Source organism: Typopeltis vanoorti, chromosome 2 (assembly GCF_054136105.1).
Source record: "Typopeltis vanoorti isolate ZY-2024b chromosome 2, IOZ_Tvanoo_1.0, whole genome shotgun sequence".
In the NCBI taxonomy this organism is placed as follows: Eukaryota; Metazoa; Arthropoda; class Arachnida; order Uropygi; family Thelyphonidae; genus Typopeltis; species Typopeltis vanoorti.
In genome coordinates this window covers 41,978,207-41,991,105 of record NC_143550.1, presented here as the reverse complement: position 1 = coordinate 41,991,105, position 12,899 = coordinate 41,978,207, and the positions used below count along the sequence as shown (strand labels likewise).

General features: G+C 35.1%; 1 protein-coding gene across 1 annotated transcript in view; it reads right to left on the bottom strand.

Annotated features, from left to right (window-relative positions):
* Window positions 1-4,163: 4,163 nt before the first annotated feature.
* Window positions 4,164-12,899, bottom strand: part of LOC150108963 (methyltransferase-like protein 22) — a 158,070-nt gene continuing 149,334 nt past the window's right edge. The window contains exon 9 of the mRNA XM_090404617.1: window positions 4,164-4,404. Coding sequence (XP_090260743.1) covers window positions 4,375-4,404 — 30 coding nt within the window. The 3' untranslated portion in view covers window positions 4,164-4,374. The remainder of the gene's footprint in view (window positions 4,405-12,899) is intronic.

The window sequence follows — 12,899 nt, the reverse complement described above, 5'->3', positions numbered from 1 at the left end:
AGAGTGGCAGAAGAAAGGTTGATAACAGGTTATTCTAGTCAGAATTTTTTTTTTTTATTTTGAGCTGGTTCCAAGTTAGTAGGCAGGAATCTCGAACTGTTGTTGTTCCTACTATAGCATCAATTCGTGAAAGTTGTGGGAGAAGTGAATTTTATTGTTCTCTGAAGCCTGAAAAGTACCATGTTGGATCTCTACAGCAGGGTTCCCAGATTATCTAACCTGTAGTCAACAAATAAAAAAGCATGTCATTCCCCCCCCCCCCCCCACTCCAAATTATTATATTAATTGCACCTCTGCAAAAACAGTAGCAAATGCTATTAGAAACATGTAATAATAGTATCCTTGTGTATTTTTGTCAGTGCAGACTAATAATCTTGCAATGATAAAATATTGACCAGCTTCTATAGGTTTTCTAAATAAATAAATTAAATTAAAATAAAAATCACGCTAAAAAGAAAAGTCTACTTTGGTTTAATAAAAAGTTTAGGATTAACTTCATTTTTTAAAATTATTGTAAAATGACCACCTTCAGGTGGCTATGCAGCCCTGTGCCAATGTTCCTGGGGCACATTAATAATTTCTAATCAATGACCAGAGACACTTTCTAGGTAACTGTTTTCAAACTGTTGACAGAAGCAAATGGGCTTATCTGCTTTAAAAAATCATTTGTCGAAGGGGACAAACAGTACTCTTTTAACCTGGTCAGCATGCTTACAAGATTCCACTATTCAACATCACTACTAACCAAACACACTTTTCTGTAACAAGCTCTCATGTTCCTAATCATAACTAGCATTATACATACAGTATTCAACCCAGCTCCAACTTTATGCAGAATGATGTCATACTTGTAAATAAATCTCAGAAGTGTGCAGGATTCCTTAACTAAATTAATGAACAGCTGTAACAAATATGATATAAAAATCAGCAATAAAAAAACAAAGATTATGAAAATGGGGGGGGGGAGACACAGGGACACTGAAAACATCAGTTGCATTCTGAATGAAGAAACCTATTGGATGAGTAACTGCTGTTTGGGAACAATGTTTGTGAATATTGCAAAATTAAATATGGTGAGAGAGAGAGAAAAAAATAGAATAAGCCAAGCTGGTATGGAGGAGAGTCAACTGAATAAATTTACTTGGAATAAGAGAGAAATCAGTCAAAACACTCAACTAGCAATATACAAGACAGTGAACAAACCAATTTTAACTTATGGATATAAGAGAGTTGGATTAAGAATAAAACTGGGAACCACAAATAAGAGTGTTCTAAGAAAAATGGTAGAGGGTGAATGGATGGTGGAATCATATTTAAAAGCAAGATTTTAGGAAGGAACACAATGCTGTCAGGAATGTGTGAACTGAGCTAATCTCAGGTTACATAGTCCCTAAACAGAATGGGACATGAAAGATTAGCAAAGTAGGTGTTTGATGCCAAATGGCATGAAAAAGAACCATAGGAAGGCCAAGATCTTGGTGTATTGATGCAATCAGATAACAGACTAATTTGGAGGAGAATTGTTGATGGGAAGTTAGTAATAATGTAAAATTTTCATGTAGTACTATCAAACATTCTGTATACTTCTTAGGGATACACATCAAGTATTTGACGATGCTCTTATTATTAAGAACATCCTTTACATAAGAGCAACAAACAACAATAAAGAGATGCCAGATGTGAGAATATAAGAGGAACAAATAAAAACTCACAAAACCCAGCTAAGTTGTAATTAACTTGGCCAAGAACAGTTACATTTGCTGACATAACATGAAAACAACAAAAATCAGTAAAATAGTACTCAAGTAGGAATACTATATATTCACACATCAGAAGTCTCAAAGCAGTTTTCACCTGGTATGATTTTCACTCATGAATTAATTTCTCATTGGAAGTTTCTCCCCCCCCCCACTTGGTTAGACTATAATAAATTTAGTTTAATCCATTATCCAAGTGTAAGCAAACAAAGTTTGCCTGAAGTATCTTCAGGACGGAGGCAACTCATGGTAAAGGTGGACCAAGCTCTCATCACTCCTTGTCTTAGTATTTCCCATAATGCAAAGCACATCTCCTTGCGGACATGTATAATACTATGCATTAAGGGAAAGGTCACTACCCAGACCGGTTTCGACCTTTATTGAGGTCTCGTCAGTGGCAGCCAGATCCAGAGGGTGATACCAAGGTGGAAGCAATGGAGAAGTCATATTTACCTATATGAGTTGCCAAAAGGTGTCTCACCTTATTATTAAATTACTCTGGATTTAGAGAAAGATGGAATTTTTTTTCCCCCACTTGGCTAGACTATAATAAATTTAGTTTAATCCTTTATCCAAGTGTAAGCAAACAAAGTATCTTCAGGACTGAGGCAACTCGTGGTAAAGCTGGACCAAGCTCTCATCGCTCCTTGTCTTAGTATCTCCCATAATGCAAAACACATCTCCTTGTGGACATGTATAATACCATGCATTATACATGTCCAACACCTTTACGTCTTATTACCCGCTTTTTTTTTTTTAACGTCTTTTATACCTTTATCATTATAAACCTTTACCATGAGTTGCCTCAGTCCTGAAGACACTTCATGTGCAAACTTTGTTTGCTTACACTTGGATAAAGGATTAAACTAAATTTATTATAGTCTAACCAAATGGGGAAAAAAAAAAAAAAACTTCCAACATCTTTTTCTAAATCCAGAGTAATTTAATAATAAGGTGATACACCTTTTGGCAACTATAGGTAAATATGACTTCTCCATTGCTCCCACCTTAGTATCACCACCTCTGGGTCTGGCTCCCACTGACGAGACCTCAATAAAGGTCGAAACCGGTTGGAAGCTTGGGTGATGAATGGCAATGCTGTAGCCCATGAAGTTTTAACTGAGTCTCAGCTGTTGCTGTCAGCCAGGTGGGGGATAATGAATGGCAATGCTGTAGCCTGTGAATTTAACTGAAGCACGGCTGTTGCTGTTACCCTCAGATGATATATGAGTGAATGAGCAAATGAGCGGCTCTGCTCGGTGGTGGGTTGAGCCTGCCACAGGGTAGAGCCGACGCTGAGAGTTCTTCTCAGAGGCAGGGTGAGCCTGTTACTGAGGGGAACAATGCTGAGTTTTTGGAGTTTGACCTGTACTTGAACATTCAATAAAGGTTGAAACCGGTCTGGGTAGTGGCCCTTCCCTTAATGCATATCCACAAGGAGATGTGCTTTGCATTATGGGAGATACTAAGACAAGGAGTGATTAGAGCTTGGTCCACCTTTGCCACAAGTTGCCTCAGTCCTGAAGATACTTCAGGTGAAAACTTTGTTTGCTTACACTTGGATAAAGGATTAAACTAAATTAATTTCTCATGTTATCACATGGCAGCAAACATCAGCAAACAAGTAATACCTATCATCTGTGCTATACTGCATTTATTTGTAAATAAATTAAACAGAAAATATATATAGCTAGAAAGACATTTTCTGTGAATATCATATTTTTTTTTAAATAAAATGATAAAATAAAGTGATAGTACAAATGATAGCACCTTATCTCACTGAAATGATTTCACTGCAAATTAGTTTTAATGAGATATTTTTCTCACGCCATAATAAAGTTACTTGTTTTTGTAGAAGCATGACTTATGATAGTGCAGCAGTTGTGTTATTTCCCAAAAATTAACTGATGAAATCTTAATACTTCGTTGCTGGATTCGGATTCTAAATAATGTAATTCCAAAGATAAAATAAATTCTAGGTTTAATCACCTGCCAAGTTAAGGACCAAAGCATCAGATTACTTTTGTACTGCAATACAGATTACTGAAATATATAACTTGTGTTGGTCAAACTGTTTATCTTAATGTTAATCTACTAGTAGATACCCAAAGAACATCACAGATCATTACCCATTCTGCTTGAATATATGTTGCAATTAACTAATTAATTATAATTTTTTTAAAACTGAAATGTTTAGTATAATGGATGGTCCCAACAACTTAGCAATTTATGATTGTATCATGTGTTTGCCAGCATAAGTAATGGCTAGTCTGTTAAAGTTGTCAGCTCCTGATGTTATTAACAAGAATAGTAAAATCAATTATAACACAATTATGGTTGATCTCCAAAAATACAAAAATAGTCTGTTCAATACTTAACATCACCATATATGCAATTTATGTAATATGAGCTTATTCAATTTATAGTTTTATTTCATACTGAAATAAAATATTGAATACAAATATTGAAAGAATTATTGAAATCATTTCTGGTACTAAACAGATTCAATTCAACATTTCCTCCCCACTTTTTTTTTCCTAGTCTTAGTTATTTTACATGTTCCAAAGCTGCTTCTCCCATTTTCCCCAGGCTGTGCTTCCACATATTTGTTGCAGCTCTAGGGCAAATAAGTTATTTTCCATAATTCCTGAAGAAAAAAAAAAAGAAATATACAAATATTTTTTTCAATAATAATATTTATCTTTCAATAACAAAGGAAATGGAACTATTTCAAACCCAACAAGAAAAAATGATTCAGTTATAAATAATCAAAGAATTAGTAAGGTTACAGGTGATTCTATAAATATTTCAAAAGTTAAATAATCTGTTATTACTTATTTAAATTAAGGGGATATTAGATCCCACATTGTTTTAAAACCGAATAAGAAACTCAAAGATTGGAATCAGAGAGTTTCATGCCGAATATAGTAAACTATAAAAACATCAGCGATTACTAGCGTGAGCTAATGCAAGTAGTCCTAGTACGTAGTACAATACTGGGCAACTTGTTGCAAAGAGTATTATTAAATTGGGCTAGCTACTCACTGATGAAGCCTCAAAAAAGGCTGAAACTGGTCTGGGTAGTGACCTCCCACCATAATGTAATAACAGCATACATTTCCTAGGAAATGTGTTTTTACATTATGGAAAATACCAAGAATAGCAATCAGAACTTTACCCACCTTTGCAACGAGTTGCCCGGTATTGTACTACGCACTAGGACTACTTGCATTAGCTCACGCTAGTAATCGCTGATATTTTTATAGTTTACTATATTCGGCATGAAACTCTCCGATTCCAATTTTTGAGTTTCTTATTCAGTTTTAAAACAATGTGGGATCTAATATCCTCTTAATATCGCCGAAATGAAGCCTGTTGGATCTTTATATTTAAGTATATTACTATTATATGAGATATCTCTGGTGGGGGGGGGGTCAAAAGATTCGATGAGAGTGGGCACTCAGCCAACACACCACTTATCATACCTCTCCTTAAACTATGTTCCCAGACATGGAACTGAACATTCCCAATGGCAATCGATCTCATTCAATCATTCACTCTCTTTAAACAGAGAATATCTAGCTCTCACACTCCTAACTGCACTCTTATCAATTACATGACTATTACTATTATAATGTGACACCTCCAGGGAGTACAAAGACTCATCGAGCGATGGAACCTACTCTACAACTCTCTGCCTCGACCATCTACAACTTACAGCAACTACACCAACGGCATCTACTGCCCACCACTAGTATTTTCAAAGACAATCACAAACATCCATGCTCATGGAGGGATTTGAACCCGCAGCCTTTCGGCTGGAGAGTGGATATACTAACCACTTGGCCAACCAGGCTAACAAAAAGCTAATACAAACAGAAAAAACAATTTCCCATTCACAAACTACTGTTCTATAGGTTTACAACCTTTTATGGGTATGAGTCATAAAAAAAAATAGAATCAATGGTAAAAGAAAAGAAGAACAGTGTAAAACAAAGTAAAAAGGAAAAAAATACAATAAATAATTACTAATTAGATAAAGAGATGAAAGTAGAATACAAGCCTGGAATGATATCTATAAAATGACAAAAATCCCTTTCTGGTAGATAGTTATGAGTAACCAAAGTATAAGCTTATTATTTTTCAGGAAATAAAAATGTATACTAAAGTATATTAATTCAAGTTATTAATTATAATAACTTTAATTAATACTTTCCTATATTTCAGCAACATTATATTGCCATCATCAGGGATCACAAAAACAATGATATGCATGCACACAGGCATTAACACAGGAGCTGAAGGCAACCAAAGTCAGTCCTAAATGGCAACCCCCCCCCCTAGTGGACCAGATTGGGTGGTCTTGGCAGTTGGCTGAAGATCTGAGGATGAGTGCTTCCCAAATTTGGGACACTCTCATACACCCAAATTTGTTGAGGTTTGGAAAGTTTTTCAGGGCTGAGGCAGATTCGAGGAATGCCTCTCATATGTGTATTTGTTGGGGTGTAATAGAGAGAACTACTTCCAGTGTATCCTGTGATGGGTGTCCAAAGAATAATCAGCAAGTCCTGAGTGGCTGTAATGGTAAAACCAGATGTAGTTCTTGTGTTCAGAAATTCTAATATTAGCTCTCCTGCCTGTTTGGCCATAGTAGGACAAGTCCATGTAATAACAACTTATTGTTATTACATGGACTTCTCCATGGAATCCAAAGATTCATCATAGGAAGCAAACTTAACCATCATTCACACATTACCTATCACACATCTCCTTAAACTCGTTCACTGATAAAGCACTCATATTACCACACATTCTCATTTACTACTCTCTCTCTCTCTCCCCAAAAAATTTAGTCCTCATATCCCTACTAACCACACTCTAACCCAACTTCTCTCTCATGCCATTGAAAAATGTCTTCATTATCTATTCATTTCTATCATATCCTCTCTTTTCTGCCTGTCAGCTAAATTTTGGAACCATACATCTTCAGTCTTTTTCTCATCTAGAGGTACTTATTATCTAGACCAGTGATGGCGAACCTTTTTAACCAGGTGTGTCAAACTTATTTTTTTTTTTAAATATTGACGTTGTTGATGTGCCACTTGCATACATGCATTATAAATGTAACTACATAATCATAGACGGTGACTTATACATATCATATTAGGCTATTTATTTAATAGGACATTGATATAAAATCTATGAATTCATAATATACAATTAATTTAATAAACTGAAATTACAAACTTACATTACATTTAATGACTTTTCTGTTGTTGACTACTGGTAGAAAGTTCTTTCAATGAACAAACCTACTTCGCCTTAACTGAGAGCAATCTTACACGATCTATCGCAGTTTTTTCATCAGAATACCAATATTTTTCAACATCCAAGGTGTGTCACCTGAAACCCTCAAGTGTGTCAGCGCTAACACACGTGTCATAGGTTCGCCATCACTGATCTAGACATACTCCATTTTCAGTCATCATTTTTGATTGCTCACCTCTAGATATTTTCCATCACCTTCTCATCTTGAAGAAATGAAAGTGTCCAAATCTTATAAAGTATTCCAGATGAGATATAATAACTATCATCTTACTTGTCAGTTTCTTAACATCTCTTTGATCTTTACAGCTATTTTTCCAACTTTTGCAGTATATCCTCTGAACTTCATCTCTCTGCCTACTACTGTACCTCCCCCTTCCCAAATCCCTAGTCTCTTCAGTTTTTTTTTTTTTTTTCCAGTCCAGTTCCATATATGTTATACATAGCTTAGTAATCTTAATAATTATATTTTTAGGCATCATCCTTTCTCCAAACTTCAGTCTATTTAGATTACCATGCAGGAATTCCACATTACCTTTATTAACTATCCCTCTCTAACTCTTGGCGCTTAACTAATTTTCTGAGAGACAGTTGACCAAAAATATTTTTAATGTTTTATTATCCTTAATAATGCTTATTCAAAATAACAAATTCCTGTCAGTAAATTTTATATTTTTGTGTATTTATAAATGAATAATTTTTCTATAAGAAATTGCATTTGCTATGCATCACACACACACACACACACACACCACCAAGAATCTAAATTCTATCCATTCCATTAAGCTGTGTCCAAAACACAAAACAAACAAATGGGAATGGCTATATGAGTATTTTCATTTAAATTCTTAAAATTAAGAAGAAATAGAAGACACAAACAAGTAAACTCAGGACAAAATTGACAAAAATCCTAAGGAAATACAACCTTACAACCACTTACAGACCAGGTAAAAATGGCATCCCTTATCTGCTCCACCAAAGACCAGCCACATTCCTTAGACTTACTAGCTGTCTACCAATAGTCAGCAACAGAAAAGTCATTTAATGTAATGTAAGTTTGTAATTTCAGTTTATTAAATTAATTGTATATTATGAATTCATAGATTTTATATCAATGTCCTATTAAATAAATAGCCTAATATGATATGTATAAGTCACCATCAATGATTATGTAGTTACATTTATAATGCATGTATGCAAGTGGCACATCAACAACGTCAATATTTAAAAAAAAAAATAAGTTTGACACACCTGGGTAAAAAGGTTCGCCATCACTGGTCTAGATAATAAGTAACTACATAATTAAGAAGAAATAGAAGACACACAAATAAACTCAGGACAAAACTGACAAAAATCTATCAAAAAAAAATATAAATGAGAAAAAGACTGAAGATGTATGGTTCCAAAATTTAGCTGACAGGCAGAAAAGAGAGGATATGATAGAAATGTAAATTACTAAAGTGGTTTTAAAGAATAGATAATGAAGATATTTTTCAATGGGATTAGAGAGAAGTTGGGTTAGAGTGTGGTTAGTAGGGATATGAGGACTAAATTTTTTTGAAGAGAGAGGGTAGTAAATGAGAATGTGTTGTAATACGAGTGCTTTGTCAGTGAACGAGTTTAAGGAGATGTGTGATAGGTAATGTGTTAATGATGGTTAAGTTTGCTTCCTATGATGAATCTTTGGATTCCATGGAGGTCCATGTAATAACAATAAGCCCACATAATAAATTTTCAATATCTATATCGAAAATTTATTATTTTATAATAAATATATTTAATATTGCAAATTTATATTTTATGTGACCAGAGTAAATGACTTACTGTAGACAATTTTCATCACTCACATTACTGAGAGAGTCCATAAGGTCTGCTATCCAGGTGAGAGAAGTAGAATAATTAAGGTGTTGCACATGAGGAAGAAATGAGCAAGAGAGTTAGTTGCGATTGTGGGGATGAATGATCTAAGTGGACATGAGAAGGATGTGAGGACGAATATCAGGAGACTATTGAGAAGATTGAAAGATAAGAGTATAGTAGGAAAGGTTGTCAGTGTGTTGCTGAGGTATGACGATGATAAGTTGCAATGGAGAGCCAAAATCATGAATGGTATGCTAGCGGAGCTGTATGAGGAGAAGGAAGTATGCAGTTTGTGGATGTATGACATGTTTGAGGGAAGAATGAAATTATACAGGCATGATGGGTTGCATTTAATTGGCTTTGGAGTGAGTGTACTGGAGAAAGCATTGCTGGAAGTACAGTGTGTGATGCGTGCAAGAAATCAGAAGAAAGAGTTGAAGGGAAAATCAGGAGTGGTACTGAAGAGACAGAAGTGCTTGGCAATGGAAATGGTAGTGTGAGAGATGAAGAGAGAGAATGCAAGAGGAACAGGGAAATGGGGAGGAGCTCAGATGGACAGGGAGACATTGTATAGGGAGAGTGGATGTTGAAAGGAGCAATGAATGTGTGTATGAAGATGGAGTATATTGCAATGTGGTTGGGGAAGTTGAGACTGAGCAAATATAAGTGGTAAGTGGAGATAAAGGTGATTGGATAGGTGAGGTCAGGAAATAACAATCAACACATGGCTTGGGTAGGATTGGCTATAGACCTAAAAATGAACTGCTATGTTTGTTTACAAATGTCACAAGTATCAGAAATAAGGGGGGATGAAATGGGGGATGTTGAAAGGAGCAATGAATGTGTGTATGAAGATGGAGTATATTGCAATGTGGTTGGGGAAGTTGAGACTGAGCAAATATAAGTGGTAAGTGGAGATAAAGGTGATTGGATAGGTGAGGTCAGGAAATAACAATCAACACATGGCTTGGGTAGGATTGGCTATAGACCTAAAAATGAACTGCTATGTTTGTTTACAAATGTCACAAGTATCAGAAATAAGGGGGGATGAAATGGTTTCAGTGACTGAGTTTATTGGCCCTAAAATCATTGGGATAAGTGAAACATGGTTGAATGAAGATGATATTGTAATGGGAATAGAAATGGAAGTATACGTGTTTTTTGTGAGGATAGAAAGGGCATGAAGGGATGTGGAATGCTGCTGATGATGATAGCAGAGGAATTAAGTCCACATAAGGTAGACATAACAGGGGGGAATTAGTAGCAATGTTTATGAGGCAGTGTGATGTAACACGGAGGTTGAGAGGTAGACATATTTAGTTGGATGTTGCTATAGGCAAGGAATGTGGAGGGTGGTGATTAAGAAATGTATAAACAAATTAGATTAGTGAACAAAGGAAGGGTAATTATGGTAGTATAGATTGGAATGAAGATATAGCATTTGGGAATCTTCTTCTTCTCTTCAGTCTAAGATGGGTTGAGTCTTCTCTTGAGCAGGATCTTCCAGTCTTCTCTATTCCTTGCTGTTCGAAAAAGTTCCTTATATGTTCTGCATCCCGAGATGTTCTTTATTAATTTCAGCCAGGTAATTCTTGGTCTTCCAGGTCTTCTTTTTTCAGTTGGAAAAGTATTGATTAGGACGTCAGGAAGTCTGTCTGCATCCATGCGTACAGTGTGTGCAAACCATCTCAGTTGTTGTTTTCTAATTTTTTCTATTATTGTCTTTTTATACAATAGTTCTTGTCTGACTGTGATGTTTGTTTTCTTTTCTATCCAACTTGTTCTATTTATTTTTCTTAAGCATTTCATTTCAAATGCCAGCAGTTTTTTCTCCTCTCTTTTTTTAACTGTCCACGCTTCTGCTCCATAGATGACTGTTAGTATAATTATTGCATCATATAATTTGATTTTGGCTTGTTTAGATATCTTGTTTTCCAGATTTTCTGTAATTTTCCCATGGTGGTCCATCCTATCGCTATTCTGTGTTTGATTGTTTTGAGTTCATCTATTGTTTCTGTTAGTTTTGGTCCAAGGTATATGAAGTTGTCTACTTGTTCTATTTATTCTCTGTTTAGGGTGGCTGAGATGGTATTTCTGTTCCTCCCTATTTTCATCACTTTTGTCTTTTGTATATTTATTGTCATGTCATATGTTTTACAGGTTTCGTTTAGCTTGTTGATCAACTTTTGTAGTTCATTTGGGGTTCTTGCAAGAAGGACGAGATCATCTGCATATTTGATATTATTTATGTTTAAACCGTTGACATTGATTCCAGGCTCATTGTCTATTGCTTTCTTTACAACTTCTTCTAGATATATGTTGAATAGGCATGGGGATAATGGGCATCCTTGCATTACTCCTTTTTGGATCTCTATGGGTTCTGTTGTGAGTGTGTCCTTTTTAATTATTGCATTTGTCTTAGAGTAATATTTTATCAGAAACTGTATTATATATTTGTCTATTGCTTTTTTCTAGTAGAATTTTAAGAAGGATTTCTCTGTTGATGTTATCAAAAGCTTGTTTAAAGTCCAAAAAGCAACAATATAGTTCTTTATGGTCTTCCCAGCTGAGCTCTGCTAGTTGGTGCAATGTGAAAATTTGGTCTATTGTTGAATAGTTTCCTTGGAAACCAGCTTGTTCTATGCCTATCATTTCTTCGTAGGCATTTTTTAATCTATTTTGTATAATTCTTATGAATATTTTATAGGTGTGAGGGAGTAAATTGATTGGTCTGTAATTTCTGCAGTCTCTTTTGTCTCCTTTCTTGTATATTGGGATGATCTTTCCAGTTCTCCAGTCATCTGGGATCTCTCCTGTTTGTAGTATTTTATTGAATAGGGTTGTTAAATATTCTATTGATATGCTGCCTCCATATGACCACAGTTCAGTATGGATAGTATCAATGCCTGGTGCTTTATTGTTTTTCATCTGTTTTATTGCGTATCTAACTTCTTCTTGTAAAATTTTTGGGTGATCATTATTTTCTTCTATTGTTGGCATTGTAGTTTTGTTTCCTTGGTGGAAGATAGTCTTAAAATGGTTTGACCAGATTTTTCTTATATATTCAATATTCCCGGTTTCAGTCATCTTGTTGTTTATCATTGTTACTGCTTTTGTTGAGAATTCCTTTGTAATTTCTCTTACAGAAATTACCATGGAAGACTTTTAGGTTGTTTTGTTGGAATGCTTCTTGGCATTTCTTAGTTTTTTCTTCTAACCATTTTTCTTTGGCTTTTTTGCATAGGTTATCAACTTTATTTTTTAGTGCTCTGTATTTTTCTCTATTCTCTTCATTGTTTTGTTGGTTTACAAGTATCTTGGCCTCTCTTTTCTCTTCTATGGTAGCTATGATTTCTGGTTATCCACTGTTTGTTTATTTTGGGTTTGGAACCTAGAGTGTCTTTTGCAATTGATAACATTGTTTCTTTTCCTTCTTCCCAGTATTTTCCACTGTTCTGGAAGATGGAGGGTTTTAATTTCAAGCACATCTGTTCTAAAAATCGACTTCTGCTTGAGCTATCTTTTAGTTTTGATAGGGTGATGTTTTCTTCTTTTCTGATATTATGGGAATAAGGAATGATATTTGGGAATAAGAAAATAAATTTCTCAAGTTCTTGAGAGATAACTATCTCTGGCAGCACATAAAGAAGGGTACGCAAGGATCAAGAATTCTATCATTTTATCAGAGGATATAATTGTGAGAGGGGTTTCACACTTTCCTCCAATTGGTGCAAGTGATCATGAAGTAATCACATGTGTTGTGGCTAGCCATATGGGGAATTATAAGGCTGGTGATTACGACAAGCTTAGGAGACAGCTTGGAGCTATAACAAGGAATGAGGAGTTGAGCAGTAAAGAAATAAATGCTGCATGGAATTCGCGAGGAAATACATAACAGCATCAATATGTGAATGTATTCCAAATTCCAAAAGGCTGAATGTGGATGAACGTGGAGCT